General features: G+C 47.3%; 1 protein-coding gene across 16 annotated transcripts in view; it reads left to right on the top strand.

Annotated features, from left to right (window-relative positions):
• The window catches only part of LOC147706588 (cell adhesion molecule CEACAM5-like), a 274,782-nt gene that overhangs the window by 229,316 nt on the left and 23,186 nt on the right, over window positions 1–22,280 (top strand). For all 16 annotated transcript variants that reach the window (XR_015297670.1, XR_015297672.1, XR_015297673.1 and 13 more), the window contains one exon: window positions 18,974–19,009. Coding sequence is in view for 7 of the 16 variants with exons in the window: in XM_086933068.1 (XP_086789194.1) it covers window positions 18,974–19,009 (36 nt within the window). In the remaining 9 variants the exon portion in view is untranslated. The remainder of the gene's footprint in view (window positions 1–18,973; window positions 19,010–22,280) is intronic.

Below are 22,280 nucleotides of genomic sequence, written 5' to 3'. Positions count from 1 at the left end.
TCTGTGCTTCTGTCTGTTTAGAAGCTCCTGCACCTACGTGTTTGACGAACTAAAAGCTGAAAACCCAACTCTTTCTCATGGCAAACCCTGCTTCGCAAACAGCAGGTTGAAATCGAATTGCAGCCGCCTGCCTCTTTAATTTGGGCACTTTAATGGACCGAGGGAGCGCAGACAGGCTGCTACTGCGTCTCACCAAGGGTCTGTAAAGCTGAAAACCCAAGTCTCTCTTATGCCAACCCCTGCCTCGCAAACAGCAGGTTGAAAGCGAATTGCAGCCGCCTGCCTCTTTAATTTGGGCACTTCAATGCACCGAGGGTCTGTTAGTCAGCCGGCTGCAGTATTTATTGAATGTGACAGGATGAGCAGGCGGAGGTTAATAAATCCCGCCAGGCGCGTGCTTTTAGGCACTATGAGGCTGCTTCCTCGCCCAGCATCACAGAAGTAGTTGCAGGCATGGCTGTGTAGTGCGCTATATAAAGACGCCTTTGTCTTTAATTGTAAGCTGCTGAAGTATGTGTCTGCGCTATATAAACCGGTGTGAAGGCCTCTGGTAAGCTCGGCGCTATATAAAGACGCCTTTTGCTGTAATTGTGAGCTATATAAACTTGGCTTTTGGCGCGCTCTGTGAAACACGCATATGCTGGTTAAATGCGGTATGTGAAATGAAGTGCTCTTTCAATACGTGTGTGCGCTATCTCAAAAATGCTTTTGGAATGTCCACGCTGTGTAAGGACGCATAAATCAATCCTCCTCGCGTTGAACAAATGGAGCCTTGTTTACTTCCTGCCCCCTTTATGACGTGTCTGCCCAATGGTTCCAGAGTTCGTATTTGTTTTATTCTAAGTTGTGTGTGTGTTTTATTAGCAGAGTTGTGATTGGTGAAGAATGTTATTAGCCCAGCCCCCTGTGTGATGTCATTATGGAAGGCACTCCTGCTTTAGCCTTCGAGTGTAATGCATTGTAATTTAAATATGGTGTCGCAGTACATGAAGCCGGCAATTTGAAATATGGGTCAGCTACTTTCGGTAATTTCGGCGCTATTTTTAAACGCATAATTCAATCCTTAATTGCGTTTTGGTGATAGCAGCTGTTTTTGTAAAATCGTGTAAAATGTGGTGAATGTACATTTTCGATCTCGTTCGAGTGTATGCTTTTAAATTCTGTGAAAGTGCATTTGCGCTGTAAGGGTGCAATGTAAGGGGCGCTCTATGTGTGCAATATATGGAGCGCTCTATGTGTGCAATTTAAACTTGCCGTCTTTGCCTGTGACCACATATTTTGTTTTTTGACGCCCACAGCCACGTTCTTACACGCGACCACGCCCCCAAGGGACTACTTTTACACTTTTGGGTTTTGTTCTTTTTGAATATATATGGTGTACACATTTATAGCCTATGTCCTTCTGCTATATCTCCCCTTTCAAATGGTGTATTGGGTGTAGTGATTGGTGCATTACTTTTGTAGTTTACCTGGCTCAAAGGTTTGTGTTCTCTCTTTATAATAGTAGTATAGATAGTATAGTATAGATACAATTCTAATAAATAACCAGGAATGTTTTGAAAAATTGAAATATTCTATAACAAATCATTTCATTTGGAGGGGACAACACAAAAGATCGTGCCTCCTGAGCAGAACGAATATTACATTTAATAAATAAGGGTCTCAAAAACATTCGCCTTGCCCTGAGAAGTTCTGGGCACACAAATAATACATGATTGAGATCCTGTATTTGGGAACAACAGAGTTCACAGATTCTCTCCTCTTTAGGAGTATTTTCCCAAATGCCTGTTACTTCTCTCAGGGGCAGAAAGTTAGTTCTTAAAAGTAGTATTAGCCTTCTGATTCCGTGTGGGATATTCCATGAAAGGTAAGGCTGGGGTCTGCTCCCCATCTCACTCGCACAGACCACCCCGTTACGGGCTTTAAGATGACTTAAAGCTATATCTCTTGCCGTACTAATCGTGCTTATTGACTTCTTTAGAAATAACTTCAATACAGGCTTTAGCATGTGTTAATCACAGTTTAAATTAAGCCCAAATAAATGGTTTGCATTGGCGAATGATCTAAAAAAAGCTGATTTATCTTTTAATTTTGCAAAAATTTCCAACTTCAAGGCGGCCCTTAGAGTGCCCTCATCCCCCCAGAAAAGGGAGTTTCCCCTACCTCTGCCAAAGAGACAAAGTATAAGAAGAAACTAAATGGAATTCAAGACGAAGAGCATGTGGGGCAGCCAAGGAATTTAAATTACAAATGTGACGGAAAAACCGGCCTTCAGCCAGAGGTCAACAGTAGGGAAAGTGCTGGATAGCGCAGGGGTTCAAATTACAATTCCCACTCCAGTGAGTGCAACAGTAAGGAAAGCTTTGGATAGCATAGGGGTAAAAACTACTTCTCCCACTCCAGAGAATGCAACAGTAAGGAAAGCGTTGGATAGCATAGGGGTTAAAATTATTATTCCAATTAGTGAGTGTAACAGTGTGGAAAATGTGCGATAGCGTAGGAGTTAAATTACCATACTAATCAATTAAAAAAAAATTCTAATGAAAAATAACATATTAATAATTAATTTACAAAAACATAATAATACATTCCAATAAATGTAAATTAATATTTACTTAAATAACATCAAATTACATCCCACACTATTCCCCCTTTAACACACAACACACTACACATACAAGAAAACACAATTAATATAACTATTAATTAATAACAATTAATACTTCATTAATTATAATTAATATAATTACAAATTAACTAATTAATGAAAATGAATTAGCAATTAATAATTAATTAACAATAAATTAATATCATTCATTGATTTAATTTAATCACTCCCCACCCTAATCCCCTATAAACCCACACCCCACAAGATGTAAAAAATCACATAATGAATTTAATGATCAATTAATCAAGTAATTAATTAGTTAACAATAAATTAATTAACAATAAAAATAAATAAAAAAATAAAAAAAATACATTAATTATAATTATTATAGTTATAAAAATGAATGACCAATTAATAGCAAATTAATAATTAATTAATAATCAATACCATTAAATAAAACATATTAATTCATTATAATTACCTTACTTCCCACCCTATTCCCCTATAAATCCACATCCCGCTCTGATACTAAAACAGAAAATTTACTTTAACAAAGCATTTATTTGACGGGGCAAAGATTAGCTCTGTGCCGATGGCCGTATGAGTGTGTACTCTCTCCTCCGCAGTGAAGACGCCAGGTTCCGCTTACCTTCTTTTTTGTAATGGCTGTGGCAGACTTTAGGTTCCCTGGATAGGATTCCGGTGCGGCTCCTGACTGGTACACCGCGCTATATTGTTTGCCGTAGGCTCTCTCTCTCTTGCTTTTGCTGTTCCGGACGGACCTCGAGCTGCGTGGACTCCTGGGCGGTACTCTCTCTCCGGTGGTTGCCGGCAGTGTACGGCGGCCGTGAGGGGTCAAGAGCTGAGAGCACAGAGCAGCAGGTTGGAATAGCTGCAGCGCTACGCTACGGATCAGAGAGGAAACGGCGCAAATTAATCTTACAGGCAGCGTTGGAGGCGACTGACGGCTCTCTGATACACTGTTGCCGGTATCAAACCAGGTGGATACATCATGGCCCCGAAAGGGAGAGGCACGAAGAAAGTGGGAACGAGCGGCAGCACTGTGAATAATCCCCCGAATCCTGCTGAGCTCGGAGGCACTGCAGCTGGAGCTGGAGCGGTGACTTCGTCTGTGCCTACACAAAGCGCATCGGTTGCTCGTGCAGAGCGAAATGAGGGGTAGGAGCCGCTACACCAGCTAAGGCTAAGACTAATCAAGGTGAGCCAAATGCGAACGGAAGTGGAAAAGGCTCTAAAGCCCCTACTGTTCATGCAATTTTCATAAAGAAGGGTAACATTGCTATTTTAAAAAACAACACTGTGATAACAGCAAGTGGTAGCTCTGACACTACTGTAAGCGTGAATGGCTCAGCTCCCCCCGAGTGTATCATCAACGTTGCGACTGAGATGAATAAAGCCCAGCAAGTGGTTAATGAAGATTTGGGTGATTCGGAGTCTGCGATATCAGAGGGCAAGTTTTACTCGATGACAGACCTCTCTGTAGTTTCTGAGGAGGATGGCGACGGTAATAGCTCGCCAGGAGAATGGGGAGATGAAGATGAACTTATGGGGGAAGATGATGTTGATACGGAGCAGTCTCCTATACAGATTCGGCATCAGGTTGACGATCAAGAGACTGTTTGACGGAATTTAAAGGCACAGAGACAGTCACAAGCGATGTCTCCACTTGTGCAACCCGCCTGGGAAAGTGGGGAAAATGAGATACAAGAACAAGATCACAACCAGGATCTGGTGGAAGAGGAAGGAGACGGAGCCACTTTAGACATTATCTACAAGAGCATTATGGCACACCGTGCAGAGACCAAAGCCGAAAGTAACCGCACTCAGGGTGCTGTTCGCAAGCTGCAAAATACGATGCGGCGAATGGTCAAATCTCTCAATGAACTGACCACAAGAGTTACTGAAACTGAGGAGCACATTTCAAGCGTCGAGGATTCACTGGTAAAACAACAAACAGCTATAGAAACCCTGCAGTCTACGAGATCAGATGTAGAATGGAAATTGACGGACTTAGAAAATCGCGCAAGGCGTAATAATCTGCGTGTTTTAGGTATACCCGAAATGAGAGAAGGGAAAGATGCCCGTAAATTTATTATTGAGGTCTTCACAGAAGCTTTTCCTGAGCTAAGTGAATGGCAGTGGGACAGTGAGATCATCAGGGCACATCGGTTCCCATTTACACAAAGGAAAACTCATGGAGACTCTAATGCAGCAGGGTCTAAAGCACAGCCACGGGCGATATTGATATGCCTCAACAATTTTATTTTGAGAGAAGCATTATATGATTTAGCACGCCCTGACAGGCGCCGCACAGGAAATAGATGTGAATTCTTTGTCCGACCGGATTTTTGTCCTACAACTGTGAGGCTGAGATGGCAATTTAGACAGTTGATCCCGCCTTTTCAATCAAAGGGGGCACAAGTTTTCCTTCTAAACCCGTCGAAGCTGAAAGTGGTCTATAAGGGGCAGTCTAAATATTTTTCATCAGAGACTCAGGCACTTGCATTTTTGAAGTCCATGGACACAAAAATCTGAATCTTTCTTTCAATGGGCCCAGTCTATTACCACAGTATAAACTAAGATGCTTTGGTACTCTATAAACTATATGTATGTGTTGAATAGTGAGACCATTTATCATTGAAACAACCATAGAGACTGGTTAAAACTATTTTTTTTTTCAAGTCACTAGTTGTAGGATAGCGATTAAAGATTTAAATGCAATAGAGATGTTATCTAGACTGACATTTAATTTAGGAAGTTAGTTAATATAGTGGTCTCGATCTGGCTAGAGTTCATTTCATTTCATGTTTGTGGTAAGACATGGAAAAGTATAAAAAGGGTGGCGGCCTGGTGGTATCTCTGTGGAGGGGGCACTTGCACACTCACATCACTGAGGACTATGTCCTTATGCCCTGTTCTGGGTGGTAGGGGAGGGGGGGGGGAAGGTGGGGTGGGGCCTGCTGGGGGCAGTCCGGGTGGGGGGGGGGTCAAATAGAAAAAGAGGTCATGAGCACATTTTTTTGCTGTATTTCTATGTGTGGTATGCAAGGCAGTGTTGAAACGGTATGCTGTTTTTTTTTGTTAATTATGGAATGGCAGCTAGAATGCTAAGATTAGGTACAATGAATGCCAGGGGTTTTAATGCCATAAATAAAAGACAACGGGTCGCTAGGGAATTGCAGTGGCTTGGTTGCGACATTATTTGTCTCCAGGAGACGCATGTAGCATGGTCTAAGCGGAAGTTTTTGTCCGAACTTGGGTACACTGTCTTAGTTTGCACTAAGCAAACCTGCACGGCTCGTGGGGTTGCCATATTAGCTAAAAAGCATGTTATTAGTACGGGCCGGGCTTTGGAGGACAGTAGAGGCAGATGGGCAATTATAGAATGTACTATTGGCTCTCTCAAATGTACATTATGCTCCATTTATGGCTCTAATCTCGATGAACCAGTTGTCTTAGACCATCTCAATGTTGAGTTAGCAACTTGGCCTACCCCAGTAATAATCTGTGGAGATCTGAATATTAATCTTCAACCTGATTCATTAGGCAATGATGACTACGTGTATGTTGGGAGGAAACCAAAAGTATATAGGGCATTACAATCCCTCCTTACCTCACACGGATTAGTTGATGCCTGGCCCTATCTCAGGGGTGGTAACCCCGGTTATACTTTTTTTTCGGCACCTCATCAGAAACTAGTGCGACTGGATTACTTCTTTGCGTCACAATCTGTCCTTTCCGTTGCGCAAATGCAAGTATATCCGTGAGCCACGTCTGATCACGGTCCGGTTGTCCTTTCTATTAAGTCAAGCTGTCCAGTCAGTAAGCCCCGGGAATTCACATTTGACCGCAAGTTGCTGTTGGATATAAAATTTCAGGAGTATATGACGGATTGGGTAACAGAGTTTTTTAATCATAATAGAGGGAGTACATAGATGGGGATAGTGTGGGACACGTTTAAAGCCGCTTGTAGGGGGGAAGTTCTCAGTTATGTATTATACGCACAAAAGCAACTACGGGTTCAGCTGCAAGAGCTATACCGCGATTTAGGAGAGGCCGAAGAGCGGTTGGTGCAGGATATATGTTCAAGTAGAGATACCCAGGGCTCGGCAGCTGAGGTGGCCCGATGTAAGGCAAGGGTAAACAATCAATGGAGCAAAGAAGCGGCAAAATCATATGCTACTAAATGGCAGCTTCTATATGAGTACGTGGAGGCAAGCGGTAGGTGCTTGGCCCAGAAAATGAGAACGAGGGAAGCTGCACAAAGAATAAATAGCATTAAGGATATAACCGGGCAAGTGGTGGACAGTGAAACGGAAATAGTGGAAGTTTTCAGACAGTTTTATACTCAATTATATACCAGAGAAGATTATGATAGTAGTAAAGCTGCTTCTATGCTTGGACAATTCTGTGAGCAAGATTTAGATGGGGAAACTGTAGCTAAGTTAGAGGCCCCAATATCGATGTTGGAACTCGAAGTGGCAATTAAAGGACTTCCAGCAGGCAAGGCAGCGGGTCCCGGCAAGCTTCCGCTAGAGATGTATAAATGTTTTTTTTAAGCCTTGAAGCATGATATGTTCGCCACATTCAGGATGGCGCAGACTGGTTCTTACCCAAAAACGTGGGATGAGGCCAGCATAGTGGTTTTCAGAAAAAAGGGAAAACCTGCAGATCAGCCAGCTTCATACCGGCCTATTTCACTGTTAAATACTGATGGAAAAATCTACTCGAAAATACTGGCGGCAAGGCTCTCAGGTGTGATATCTCCGCTGGTCTCTGTCCGTCAGCACGGGTTTATTCCTAAACGTGGCACAACCAATCATGTCAACCGGGTGATTGCTTTGATAGACTATGCAAACGGTTTGGAAGTGCCACTGAGCCTCATATTACTAGATGCCGAGAAGGCTTTTGACCAAGTGTTGTGGTCTTTCCTATGGGATGTGATGAAGTCTCGAGGTTTTGGGCCAAAGTATATAAAATCTATACAGACGTTGTACCAACAGCCAAGTGCACGGATCTATGTAATGGGGCTGCAATCGGCACAGGTATCAATACAAAGGGGGACAAGGCAAGGCTGCCCGTGTTCCCCATTGCTAGTTGCCCTATACATCGATCCGTTTTTAAAAATGTTGGAGAATAGTCCTCGGATCCCGCCAGTTTTGGTACAACAGCAACAATATCGGGTTCTAGCGTATGCTGATGATGTTGCAGTGCTGTCTCCAAAACCTGCCGTGGCTATGCCTGAGATTGAACATCTTGCAGCGGTATATGGCTCGGTATCTGGGTACAAATTGAACACTGCTAAGACTCAGATTTTATGTGTCAACATCAAGTCTTATTTAGATGTTAGGGTTTTAACAGAGGTTACATACCTAGGGGTGCGGATAAGAGCCTCGGCCTCCGCTACGGTATAATCTAACTGGCAGAGTTTACTGACTGGGATCCGTAAAAAACTGGATCATTATGAATGCTTGCATTTAACGCTAGTGGGTAGATGTAATACTTTAAAAATGATGGTATGGGGGGCGTGGCCAAGATGGCGGGGTGAGCGGACGCTTCTTCCCGCAGCTCCTCCGGCCCGACTAGGCCCGAGCCCTTTTTCGTAAGCTTCTCTCCCCCCGCTGAAGCTCAGCGCCTGAGAGACGGACGGCGGAGACCTTGGGGCACACGTTGATGTTACTTTGGCCCCGATCGCTCCGGCGGAAGCACGCTAAAAGACCGATTGCAGGACGACGGAGCGCCCTGGAGGCGGAGCGGAGCGGGGCGCTGTCCGGACGCCTCGGCTGGGGCATGGTGCTGATGTCTAGAGATCTGGAGTGCAGCTCGCCCCGGTGCTCGACGGGGATTGTCAGAGGGATACCAGCTGTGTGACTCCACTGCGCGAGGACCCTGCCGTATGATTGTGGCGGGGCTTGGACTTGCGGTGGTGGCCTCTCATGTGGTGCGGCCCCCGGCCCTGTGGCCAGTTGGCGACAATGCTTAGGACTGGAACCGGATCTATGGTTTCCCCTCCCAAGCTGGACGGCCATGGTTAAGACTTTCCTCTGTATGCCTGGCTTCTAGAGTGGCCCTGGTGGCACCGCCGGGCCTGGATGATCTACCCGGCCCCGCCCGACCGCCATCTTGTCTTCACGGCGACGGTGACGCAGCTCCCCTTCAGTGTCGCATGAGGTTGTCTCCCTCGCCTCTGCTTTTACACAGCTTTCCCTCCCTGCGGGACGCACTGGCCGGGGTTCCACTGACAGGGGGTACCTGTTGGACTCTTGGCTGAGCGCCGATCGGCTCTCTGGGACTAGACTGGCCCGCCATTTTGTCATCTGGGGCGCAGGTCCCCTATCTAGCCGGGAGTTACTTCTTGAGGGAATCTGTGGAACGTTGGAAGCTCATCGAGGGCCGAGCCCACTGGAAGTGGCCGAAGCCAGTGTCCCTGCTTCAGTTGGGTGCGACAGAGTACGGAACACGAATGTCCGGAAGAGGAGGATCGAGGAAGGGGGATCGCACCCTGCCGGACATGCTTAGCAGGGCCCAGCAACAGCGGGACAGGGCACAACCGTCTCCGAGCTCTTCCCGGGCCGCTGCGGACCCGACCGGGGGTGAGCCCCCCGTCACGAGGTCCTTCATGGAGGACCTGTTCAGCTCGCTTAAAGCAGACTTCCAGACGCTGAAGCAGGAGGTGGCCAGTGAAGTACGCGAGGTTCGCAGGGAAGTAGAGGGCCTTGGTGAGCGAATGGAGACAGTGGAGGCAGCGGCCCAACGTCGGGAGGACGACGAGATTGTCCATTTGCAACAGGACGTTCTCCGTCTCAGGGAACAACATGTTGAACTCCAAGCCCATAACGAGGACCTGGAGAACAGGTCAAGGAGGAATAACATACGGGTACGGGGTGTACCGTCTGCGGATGAGGGGACAGACCTGGTGGGCTATTTGCAGGACTTGTTCCGGGAGATTTTGGGTGAAGACGCGGACTTTCCGATCCGCATCGACAGGGCCCACAGAGTCGGCCGACAGTGACAGTCGGCGGCACCTCCGCAGGACATCTTGGCCTACCTCCCTGACTTTCCAATGAAGGAGCGCATCATGTCCGAGGCCCGTAGGAAACAACCATTGACGTTCCGAGAACGACCTGTGGCGCTGTATCAGGACCTGTCTGCCATCACATTGCAGAAGCGCAGGTCTTTCAAGATCGCAACCGATTTCCTACGCGAGCACGAGACACCGTACTCCTGGGGGCATCCCTTTCGCTTGATTTTCCGTTGGAACGGGGTACTGCATCAGCTGCGCTCTTTGCAGGATGTTTGCGGCGTCTTGGGGCTCACGGCTACTGAGGAGGATGGAGCAACACCGACCTGGAGGCGCTCGGATAGAGGAGGACGGCGGCGGTCGGCGAGAAGGAGATCGGCGGCGAGCGCTGGGCGGCCTGACTCGCCCACCATCAGAGCGGACATGGCCAGTGCCCTGAGAGAAGCGGCCAGGGACTCGGCCGCCTCGAACGGTGTGGCCTTGACGGCCTAGACTCACTCCGGGGGGAGATGGACACAGCTTCTTCGGTGCCAGGTTCGAGGGCTGGAAGGAGGGTCGGGGGGAAGCGAGGGAAGCGAGTGGCTGGACGTCCACTTTTGGTACTTTCTGCAGACTTGTCCGTTTTGGGACTTGACTGGGACAATGGGTTTGTGTTTGTGTTGGAATTTGGCTAGTTGCCATTGGTTCGTTTGGGGTGGGCTCGAGAGTTGTTCAGGGGTTGGGAAGGAACCGTCCGATGTATCCTGTGTTATCGCTTGGTACTATTTTGCCTGTCCTGCGCTGCTGCCCTGCGCCCCTCCCCCTCCGGTTGCCTGCCCGCGACATAGCGTCTCCGGACTCTGGGAGATATGTCGTCCCTGAAGGTGGTGACCCTTAATGTTAAGGGTCTGAATAACCATGTAAAGCGTAGAGCGATTTTGTCACTACTGGAGGGGACACAAGCTGACATATGCCTCCTACAAGAAACCCACTTGTTGCCCCATGACTGTCATAGAATGCGCTCTGCCAGGTTTCCCACCCAGTTTTTTTCCTCTGCTGCGTCCAAGACTGCGGGGGTAGCTATTCTGCTGGCGAGCTCCTTCAAGGGGGAGGTGTTGTATAAATTTGCTGAACAGAAGGGGAGACTTCTAGCATACCGCCTCCGTCTGGGGGGCATATCGTTTACTATTGGCTCCTTATATAGCCCGAATGACCATCAAGAACGATTTTTAGATTCGGTGCTAGTGGATGTAACTGCCTCCCCCGATCGTCATGTCATCCTAGGGGGTGACTTAAATATAGTCTTCGACTCTGCATTAGATAGGTCAGCGCAGCGATTCCCGCAGACTGGGGAACTTTCCCAGGCCGGGAAGGCTCGAATCACCGACATGGATTTGCATGACCTTTGGCGCACCCTCCATCCTACAGATAGGGATTACTCCTATTATTCACATGCGCACCGGACCTACGCTCGGTTGGACTACTTTTTGGTTAGTGGACCGATGCGTGCCGCTGCTACGGCGGCGGACATTGGGGTCCTGACACTGTCTGATCATGCGCCGGTCGTGGGTACGTTTGCGTGGCCGGCGACCTCCCCCTCTCGGGGGGTGTGGCGCCTTAGAGACACCCTTCTGCACAAAAAAACAGTGGTTAAACATATTGAGGAGGCAATCCGAGACTACCAGGCACACAACAGCAGCTCAGACACCTCATTGGCGACACAGTGGGCGGCGCTGAAGGCGGTCCTCAGGGGGGAATTCATCTCCATCTCCTCGGCAGAAAACAGGGAGCGGCAGCGGAAGAGGGAGGAGTTGACTTCCCAGGTCCGGGAGCTCGAACAGGTCCACCGCCGTACGGGTGCTCCAAGGGTTTGGAGGCAGTTGAAGGCTGCCAGGAAGCTCCTGTCGGCGCTGGACATGGACAGAGCGGAATACGCAGCGTTACGTCTGAAGCATGCATTCTACACAGGGGGGGACAGGTGTGGCAAACTTTTGGCGCACAGGCTCCGTGTTGCGCAACAGCGTAACGTAGTGAAGGACCTCTTGGGTGCAGATGGGGTGGCTGTCTCGGGTGATGCGGCGGTTGCGGAAACCTTTTGTGGTTTCTATGAGGCGCTGTACACCGGGGAGCCCTCCTCGCCGAGGGAAGCCGTGGAATATCTGGAGTCTGTGACCCTTCCGGCGCTAGACTCCGCTCAGGCGGAATATCTTGAGCGCGATATCCACGTTGAGGAGGTGATTTCCGCGATAGCCAGACTTAAGCATGGGAAAGCCCCGGGCCCGGACGGTTACACGTTCCTGTTTTACAAAACTTTTTGCCCGGTTGTGGCCCCTATCCTCGCCCGGCTGTTTAATTCCTTCTCCGAATCGGGAGCCATCCCACCGGACCTCCTGAGAGCGACGGTCTCGGTGATCCCGAAGCCTGGGAAGGATCGGGCCTTATGTGGCTCATATAGGCCCATCTCGCTCTTGAATGTCGACCTCAAGTTGTACACGGGGATTTTGGCATCCAGGCTGGCCCTGCACCTCCCGGGTCTGGTTGAGGCCGACCAGGCCGGCTTTGTGCCCGGCAGACAAACCGTCGACAATACTAAGCGAGTGACGCACATTCTGGAGAAGGCTTCGCGGATCCCAGGCGAGCGGATGCTGCTAGCGGTGGATGCCGAGAAAGCTTTCGACAGGGTTCACTGGCCTTACCTCGAGCAGGTGCTCAAGAAAATGGGCATCGGTGATAAATTCTGCTCGATGGTTTTCAATTGTTACAGGTACCCTTCGGCGACGGTAAGGGTCAATGGGTGCAGCTCCCGCAGTTTTGCAATCGAGCGCGGCACGAGGCAGGGATGCCCTCTTTCCCCACTCCTCTTTGCTCTTTCCATGGAGCCGATTGCCCAGAGGATCCGCCAAAACCCGGACGCAGTCGGGATCAAGATGGGGCGGTACGTTCACACGGTCAGCCTCTATGCGGATGATGTCCTGCTGACCCTGGATGATCCGAGGAGGTCCCTTCCCGCCTGCATCCACGAGTTGGATGCTTTTTCACGGGTGGCCGGTTTCAAAATGAACATGAGCAAGTCGGTGGCTCTAGATGTGTCTCTGGCTGCGGATACTAGACGGGACCTTCAGCGGCTCTTTCCCATGCAGTGATCGTCGTCTCTGGTGCCATACCTGGGGATCCTGTTGGCGCCAACGCTGCCGGAGATGGTAACGGCTAATTACACCTCTCTTAGTAAGAAGATCAAGGAGGAGCTTGGCCGCTGGAGCAAGGGCCTGTTGTCTTGGCTTGGTAGGATTGCAGCGGTCAAGATGACGGTTCTGCCCCAGATCTTATATCTCTTCCGAGCCTTGCCGCTCCAGCCTCCAGTGGGTTGGATCAGGCAGACGCAAGCTGACATCGCACGCTTTGTCTGGCAAGGCCGCAAGCCACGGATCAAGAGGGTTCTCTCCACGCTCGCCCCGGAGGCGGGGGGCCTTGGTATTCCGGACCTCCGGAAATATTTTCAGGCGGCGCAGCTGCGATACCTTGTGGAGTGGAGCAGGTGGGAATCCGATAAGCACTGGCTTTTTCAGGACCAGGCGGTGGCAGGGTGTACCCTCCAGGAAGTTCCATTCTTGCGCCGGGTTCACCGCCCCCCCAACCTTTATGCTTCCTTTGTCACGCGGGTTCCCCTGAGGGTGTGGGACACGGTTTGCGAGGCTCGGGAGCTCACCACGTTCCCCTCGCCATTCACGCCCATAGTGGATAATCCTGACTTCTCCCCAGGGATGGAGCCGGGTGCTTTCTCCCATTGGAGGGCGGCGGGCTGTCGAGCGCTTTTTCAGATTTATGGGTCGGAGGGAGTGGTCCCTTTTCAGCAACTTCAACAGGAGTTCCACCTGCCGGAGTCGGATAGACTGCGATATATGCAGGTTCGGCACTGGGCGCTTCAACCCCAGGTGCGGGACACCGCTGCCCGTCAGATAATGCCATATGAGCGGTGGCTGGTGACCCGCACCTCTGATGCTAAACTAATCACCGATCTCTACAAGTTCTTACAGCCCCCTCCGTTTCACTACTATAACCCGGGCAGGGAACGATGGCACAGGGAATTGGGTAGGACACTTAGCCATAAGGAATGGGACCAGATTGCGCACCGTGCAAGACACTCAGCTTATCACACTGGCCTCACTGAGACATTCACCAAGGTGCCCACATACTGGTATTACACCCCAGAGAGACTGCACGAGATGAACAGACATATCGAGAAGGAGTGCTGGAGAGGTTGTGGTCAGGTGGGGACCCTTTCACATGTTCTTTGGGATTGCCCCTTGTTGGCCGCTTATTGGAAGGAGGTTCTTGATGAGGTTGATAAGCATTTTGAAATTGAATTACCGCGCTTTCCGGCGTATATATTGCTGGGCCTTCCTAATGGCCTGATGTATCCGCTGAAGTCCCGTAGGGGCAGGCAAATCGCGATAGCGCTGGGCTCAGCGGTTCAGAACATCCTCATCCACTGGCGCACCACCACGGTCCCCTCCATCACTGGCTGGCTGCACAGGCTCTGGCATGTGCTGGGTATGGAAAAATTGTCACTCACGGTAGCAGGGGAGAAAGACCAATATGATGAGCTGTGGCAACCCTTTCGTGTGCTATTAACTACCAAATTTAGGGAACTCACCTGTCCGAGGTACCTCAGGCTCCTAAGATTGACGCCACCGGTGATTCCAGCAGAATAGGAGGGATGGCGGGACTGGATTCCTGGGGGGGGGGGTGCGGTGGGGGGGCAGGTAGTGTTATTAGCGGTACATTGGACGGGGGGGATGGGGGGGAGTTGGGGAGTTTTCTGGGGGAGGGGTTCTAGGGGATGGTGGGTTGGGTTCCTCTGTGTTATTGCTTATTACTTTTTTTGCTTAGACTGATGGTGTTGACTTTGCTCAGAATGGAGGTATTGCTTAAATTTAGACTTTTTCATTTGCTGTTGCTTCCTCTTCCACAGCGGACTAGTCCACTGTCGCACTCGTAATGTCATGCTCATTTCCTCTGCTTAAATGTATGTGACCCTAACCTCCTGTTCCCTCTCCCTATGTTTTTGTCCCAATAAAATGCTTTAAACCTAAAAATGATGGTATTACCTAAGATCCTTTATTTTTATCGGTCAGTACCACTAGAGATCCCCTCGGCTTACATTACACAATTGCAGTCGATCTGTATGAAATTCTTATGGTCTCTGGGAAAGGAGCTGCGTGCAAAAAAATACATGGTACCGGACTTTCTTCTATATTACTATGCTTGCATGCTTCAGCATATGAATATTTTACTTATAGGAGACGCACCACTGGAGCCAGCATTGCAACCCTCAATATACACTCTACTCCTTGGTGCGGAAGCTAGGAATCGCCTTTTTCTCAATACGGATTGGAATTATTATAAACGCACCAGATTTAAGGTTGTCGCTGCAGCTTATAAAGCATGGAAAGCAATTAAACTGTTCTATAAAATTGAAAAGTTTTCCAGATATACTCCGTTGAGTGACCAGATCTTCTATCCTAGTAGTTGTTGGGATCGTATAATGGTGAACTGGCGAACGAGAGGTTTAATTATTTTGGGTGACTTATATATTGGGGATAGTTTAAAATTGTTTAGCCAGTTAAGGGAACAATATCAACTTCCATCCACACACTTCTTCAAGTATTTGCAAATACGTGATTTCTTATTAAAAGCTACTCTATGCAAGGCACCCAATCCTCTCATAGAGGCCAATAGGAAAGGAGCTCTGATCGGGGTACTCTATAATTTAATGCTAGTGGCAATGCCAAATGACTTAGAAGCACAAACAAGCAAATGGGAGAATAGGCTGGGAAGCCAAGGGATCCTGCTTGAAAGGTCAATTGAGCTTGCAGGACGAGTACTTATGTCTGCCAACCTCGTCGCGCAACATTATAAAACTTTATTTTACTTGTATCGTACTCCAGACAAAATTTCAAAGTGGGGCGGGGACCCAGATGGGAAATGTTTTAGGTGCAGCGCTCATCAGGCGGACGTGATGCATATTTTTGGCACTTGTGTTAAATTGAGGGAATTGTAGAGACGGCCCTACAATAGCAGCAAATTTCAAAGGTGGCATGAGGGCCATCAGCAGCTGGATGTCCTCCAACTGTTTAAAACTAAACTCCACAAAGACCGAAGTTATGCTGTTTGGCAAGATCCAGCCAACATGGTCCCCCCTTTGGTGGCCGAAGGAAATGGGTACTCCCCCTGAGCCAGTCAGTAAAGTTAGAAATTTAGGAGTCATTTTTGATGACAAACTCTTCTTCCACCATCATGTGAATTCAGTAGTTTCCTCATCTTTCAATACATTAAGGAAAATCAAGAAACTACTCCCATATCTCCCCAAAACGGCAGGAAAAACACTAATTTCAACACTTGTGTTCTCACGAACTGACTATTGTAATGCCCTCCTCCTGAATGCACCAGAAAAGGTCATCTCTAAACTCCAGATGATACAAAATGCCTCAGCCAGAGTCTTACTGGGCATTTCAAAATTCAGTCCCGTCTCTAAACATCTAAAACAACTGCCTTGGCTCCCCATCAGAAGCCGTACAAAATTCAAATCCCTCTGTATCGCCTACAAGGCAATCAACAATGTTGGACCCAAATTCCTCAAGAACTCATTCAAAACTCATACCACTCCCAGAACGCTCCGTTCTAATACTGCCCACTTGCTCAACATACCCAGAACTAGAAGAGTCAACTGGGGAGACAGATGCTTCCCTATCGCCGCTGCAAAATTGTGGAATTCCCTTCCCCTTAACATAAAAACCAGTCCCACCCTTATCATCTTCAGGAAGCAATTAAAGACTTGGTTGTTTTCTCAGTAATTTTATCATCTTCAGAAAGCACTTAAAGTCAGGGCTGCCTTCTTAGTAATCTCACCTCAGTTGTATTAAACACAGCTTATAGCGCCGAGACACCCCTGGGTAATTGCAGCGCTTTAAAAATCACATAAATAAATAAATAAATTGTTTATGCATGTAAATAAGTTCCTATCTGAGATTCTGGGCACCCCCTTCCAGCTCACACGTACGCAGATATTATTGGGTATAGATATGGGTTGTGCACAAGACGTGCCTATTGATAATAATGGCTATTTGATATTTGTAGCTACAGCGGTTCTAAGGCTATGCATAGCTTCGTGCTGGTTACAAAGCGACCCCCCTTCATTCGCAGTATGGCGGACCCGGTTTCTTTTTATCTATAATATTGAATATAATTTGTATGCACTGAAAGGAAGGCGGAAAAGAGCATTGGGGAAACTAATCTGGGGCCCGGTTAGAACATATATGGATGAAGAAGACTGATTATTTCTGATCATTTCAGATTTTCACTGCACCGTGATTCATATTCTTTCTTTCCTATTACTACTATGCTGTATTTTTGCTTATATAATGTTACAATGTGTGAATTAGCAGAATTCCCCTGCATTTAAGTTCTGATTCGATTCTTGTTTTGCTTCAATTTTACAATGTATCGTATTGTACACTGTTCTTGCAACCCCACAACTGCAAGATGAGAAGTTTTGTGTTTGATATGTGCTTATGACCTATATCTCAATAAAAATATAAAAATAAAAAAAATAAAACATTTATTTTAGAATTTATGAAAATACATTTAAAAAAAGTATAACATACATAAAATACATAAAACGATTTTTTTTCTCAATATTTTTGCTTACGATATTACTTACTTTGTATTACTTACTTCGATATTAAAAAAAACGATATTACTTACCTTGGGGTCGATATTCTGGTCAACGATATTCTTGACTTTGATATTCTGTCCCTAAGATATTAAAAACTCGATATTAATGACTGACTGAATTATTTATTAAGCGCACTATTGCCGAGGCGTCTTGGCGCTGTGTGAGAAATTGAATGCGCATTCCAGTCTAGGGTTTAGTAAATAGGTTTTTAAGGCCTTTCGAAACAAGATCTTATTTGTTTCTAGTCAAATCTTGGTAGGCAGAGAATTCCAGAGCTTTGCCGCCTGAAAAGAAAACGCCTTGCCACCCCATCGGGCTCTCTTTATCCTTGGCATGTAGATCAGGGACAGGATGCCAGATTTTAATAAGCGAAAAGGTACATAGCAGGGAAAAACAGATGTCATATCCACTGCACCTCCTCCATTTACTGCTTTATATACTAGGCATAAGGTCTTGAACTGCACCCTTCGTCGAATAGGAAGCCAATGTAGTTGCCTCCTGCCATTGGACGTCGGGTGATGTTTCGGGAGATCCAACAGCACTCTCACTGCAGCATTCTGTTATGACTGGAGCTTGGAGAACTATCATTCTCCAATTCCCAAGTACATAGCATTGCAATAATCAATACGTTATAGAACCAAAGCTCCAACTACTGCCTTCCTAAATGAGAAAGGTATATAAGGTAGTATTTTTCGAAGGACCTTAATCATAAAGAAACAAGCGGAGGTGAACTGATTGACTTGAGAGGTGAATGTTAAGTCTTTGTTAATGAGGAAACCAAAATTCCTGACTTTTTGTGCAGGAACGGGACAGATGCCAGCTTCTGGTGGTCGATATTTAAAAATCAATAGTTTGACTGACCACCATCCCGAGGGTTACACAGGGTTTGCTGGTTCATGCTTCAGGTGTCAAAATAATCCCTCAGGTCACATAGATCATGGAGGCTCATTCCAGGATAGGAGGGCTATCCCTAGGGTTACACAGGGTTTACTGGTTCAAGCCTCAGACTGTAGAGCTATCCCCATGGTTACACAACGCTTACTGGTTCAAGCCTCAGGTGTCAGAATATTCCCTCAGGTCACACAGAACATAAAGGCTCATACTAGGACAGCAGAGCTATCCCACTAGGAACTCAAGCATGAGTCATCCTTTAAGATAATAAATCCAACATGCTGAGGTACTAGACAGCAGCCCTTTCACACATCCTGCACGGATACTGCAGACCCCCAGAGAGAACAAATAAACCTAAGATTACAGGGATCTTGGAGGTTCAGGCTCAGACAGCAGACATGTCCCTCAGGTGGAATAATCTTTACAGGCATAAAGCACAGGCCTCATACAGCAGAGCTATCTCTCAGGCTACAGAGGTCTTGCAAGCTAATCTGTGAGGCTTTAAAACTGACCTTCGAGTATCAAGCCAATGTCGTTCTCAGAGCTAATGAGTGTGGTCTTCAGAGGCAATAAATAGCAATACAGTTGGTGCATGTATGTGTTGTAAACATGTTGATGCATGGGCTGCAGGCCTTGTGGTAAGCTGCGGAGCTGCGGTATTAATCACTGGATTCCATGGTTGCATCTTGAGAGTCTAACACTACGCCTTCTTTTACAGCCCAACCCTACTATGTGAACGTGGACACGAGAGCAGGTGAGTTGGCGCTCTTTCCTCTGTGTTGAGTGTACCTCTGTGTAGGGGTGGATGCCAATATATGGCTTACGAGGCAGAGGCGTAGCTAGAGCTTGTGGCGCCTGGAGCTATCCCTCAGATTGCCGCCCCTGGATGGTGGGAGGAGTGCTGGGGAAAAGGACCAAGAGACACGTAGTATCGCCCTTAATGGTTACCTCAATCATGCAAGTTACATGCACATACATGACACGGTCCAAGGCTACACAGTTGAATACACCGGTGACCGGCAGTACAAAGGAGAACACACAGACTGCCACCCTGCAGGATTTTAGGAAGGCCCTAAACACATGCTTATTTGATTAACATCCCTCAGCAGCAGCACTGGCCCCAGTGCCTAGATACCCTCACAGGTGATAAGTAGCGCTATGCATATCTTATTTGTTTGATTGATTGACACCCGATTTCCACACATCATTTGTGCGCTATAATAGTTTTATCTGTAAAACTGTATGTCTTTGCAAGTTAAGTGTCCCCTTCAATGGAGATATTTCGGTCTATAAATGACAGTGCGCGAACACACCATGCTTTAATGATATATGTGCAACATTGTGAGTTCAGTGATGAAGCATTGATAACAGCAACGCCACTCTGAAAATTGTTCCAGCACCACTGGGTGTTCCCAATCCTTTTTCTCTTGGTTATTACCTTCTCTGACTCAAGTAAATTCTAGTGCCCCTCCCATATAAATGTGTCACAAGCCCTCTGGACATTATTAAGGCAGGTATTGTCCTGATAATGTGGTAATCAGATATTTTACTCATGTTCAGGCCCCCAAAAATGAATTCCCACTATACCAACCACCTGCATACAGTAAGCACTGCATATAGTACATAGATGAGTCAGAAGAGTTGGAAGTCCTCCTGCACTTACCCTGCCCGGCCCTGCAGCCTCTGCCAGTAGCTGCTCGCTGCTGCTGCACAGTGATGAGCTGCCTAAGTAAAGGACAGCTGGAGCTCCTGATTGGCAGAGGGTGAACTATAGTTCATATATACTCCATACACTTCCTCCTTATCGCTCTTTTCTCCCCTCTTTTTGCCTTACCTCTCATTCTTCCAACACAGAGCAATGCTACCACTTAGATGTCTGTCTGTCCCTCCTCCACCACCTCCTTATTCCTCGGCCCACCCAGCTCACCTGCCTGCTGATCCGTCGCTCACTGCTGCAACTGATGGCTTTTCCTTAGCCAATAATGGAGGACGGGCATCTCGGAATAGTGTAAGCTTGTTATGTTGTGTACTTATTGTTATACTGTTTCAAGATGGCCACCATGTTGCATAAAGATGTGAAGAGACAGCCATCTTGGAAGTTATACTAAATAACATTCCAAGATTACCACCTGCTGCTATTGGCTTTGCCACATTGCTGCAATCAGTGGCAAAGTCAATATCGGCAGTGAACAGGCATTGGTAAAGCAATAAAACAAGATGGTCTATTGCTCAGTTTTGGTACGGTAACAATCCTGATATGTAAAAACCTTACAAAGGGACTGTGAGAGTATGCATTATGATGTTCCCTTCTAGAAAAAGGCTCCTAATAGCGAGCTGTAGAACAATATTCCTGAGAAGAAATAAGGAGCAGATATCCTTAAGTAGAGTGCTTTGTTTACTGACAAAAGGTGTTTCAAAGTTAGAGTTGGGCATTTGGTCAAAAAAGAATTTACTGAGACTCTGCTGAACTTGTTAAACTTAAACTAGAAGTTCACGAAAGAGAGAATGTACATACAGATAAACATATGCACTTGGCTCCATGCTGGCTTACCGCGTTAGCAAATTTACTATTCCCAACCTTTCTAATGAACTTTGGGTCTCAGTTAAATGTTTTATGGTTGCAAAGCCTGCCTGTAATTTGGAAAAGCAGAGGGTGAATGTAAAACAGCGGCGGCAGACAGCAGCATGCACCCCCGGGCATTTTGGGCAGCAGGCTCTGGCAGCACACCCTTAACCCCTAGCATGCTGATGACGGAGCGGGTCCGTCATCAGCTACGGGTGAGCTGTGCTGATGACGGAACCGTTCCGTCATGACTCCGCCCGCGCAAGGCGGAGTCAGCATGGGCGGGGAATTCCCGCCGCACGCAAGGGGTTAATGGTCACAGCACTCCGGCAGCCTCAAACCTGCAGCCATGCCCTGGGGAACTTTATGACTGGCACTGGCTGCAGGTAGGTGATCGTGCGCTGACATGCAAGGCTGGCACAGTCTCACTTACAATCACCAGCATTCGATGGGTTCTATACTTTATGGAACGTTCTCCGACACCCCACTGTACAAAGGGCAGCCATGTCTATGGTTCTGCAGTTGCAGGGCAATGCCTGCAATGTTCAGCTCATGGTTTGTGCATGTGGAGGCCCCCGTTGCTGGTACCGTAAGTACAGCTAACAACAGCAGGCCGGACATAAAGGAAGCATAGCTGCCAGGGCTTCAGATTGCCAAGTGTGACATTTTTATAATGTCAGCGTAATTATGAGTGACATTTCAACAACTATGAGTGACACTTTTTTCGCAAGGAAAATCAAGCAATAAAAACACAGGAAAAATAAATATCAGAAACTACACCCATTTGAGCAACGAGAAACTGTAAGAAGAGTTTAAAATGGCTGCAAAGCACTGGAAATTGAAGGGTACACGCGTAGCTTAGAGGTCACAACCCCTCTGCAGACTGTAATTTATCTCAAGCAGACACGCTGAGCTGTTAAAAAAATTAATTCGCTGATAACAGCAGGGTGTGCGGTGCCGCATGTTATTTATTAACAACCAGAGGCTGAAGCTACGTTGCATTGCTAATCTAAGCAATTAACATTGTGACACAATTAAGCATGGGGGTGCATGCAAGCCTCAGGAGAAAAGTTTGAATAAAGTACACATAGCCTAGCCTAGGGTCACAACTCGGCTGTAGGCACTTTTACTTCGAATATATACTTTTTGAGAGAGTGAGCATTAAAAAGCATGCGCTATCTAAAGGTACTTGTACCAGTGCGTGTTATGCAGCAGGCTATAAAAGTAGTTTAAAAAATACATATGGCACTGCACAGAAGTGTTTGCTCTAACACATACAGGGACTCGTACTGACTCCTGAAGATGAATGACTTTTTGTGGCAGCTGTGCATCATATCCCGCGCGCAGGTGTCCCGACGTGAGAACCTTAGACAGCTCCTATAGTTCTGCACAGGTTCGCCAGAGACTCAGAAGGTCTGCCTCACTCGAGTAAGCCACAGGTAGGCCTGAGGTCATGGGTCGA

The sequence above is a fragment of the Lissotriton vulgaris genome, chromosome 7 (assembly GCF_964263255.1).
Source record: "Lissotriton vulgaris chromosome 7, aLisVul1.2, whole genome shotgun sequence".
Classification (NCBI taxonomy): Eukaryota; Metazoa; Chordata; class Amphibia; order Caudata; family Salamandridae; genus Lissotriton; species Lissotriton vulgaris.
The sequence above is the reverse complement of the archived record's forward strand: the minus strand, read 5'-3'. Positions and strand labels throughout refer to the sequence as shown.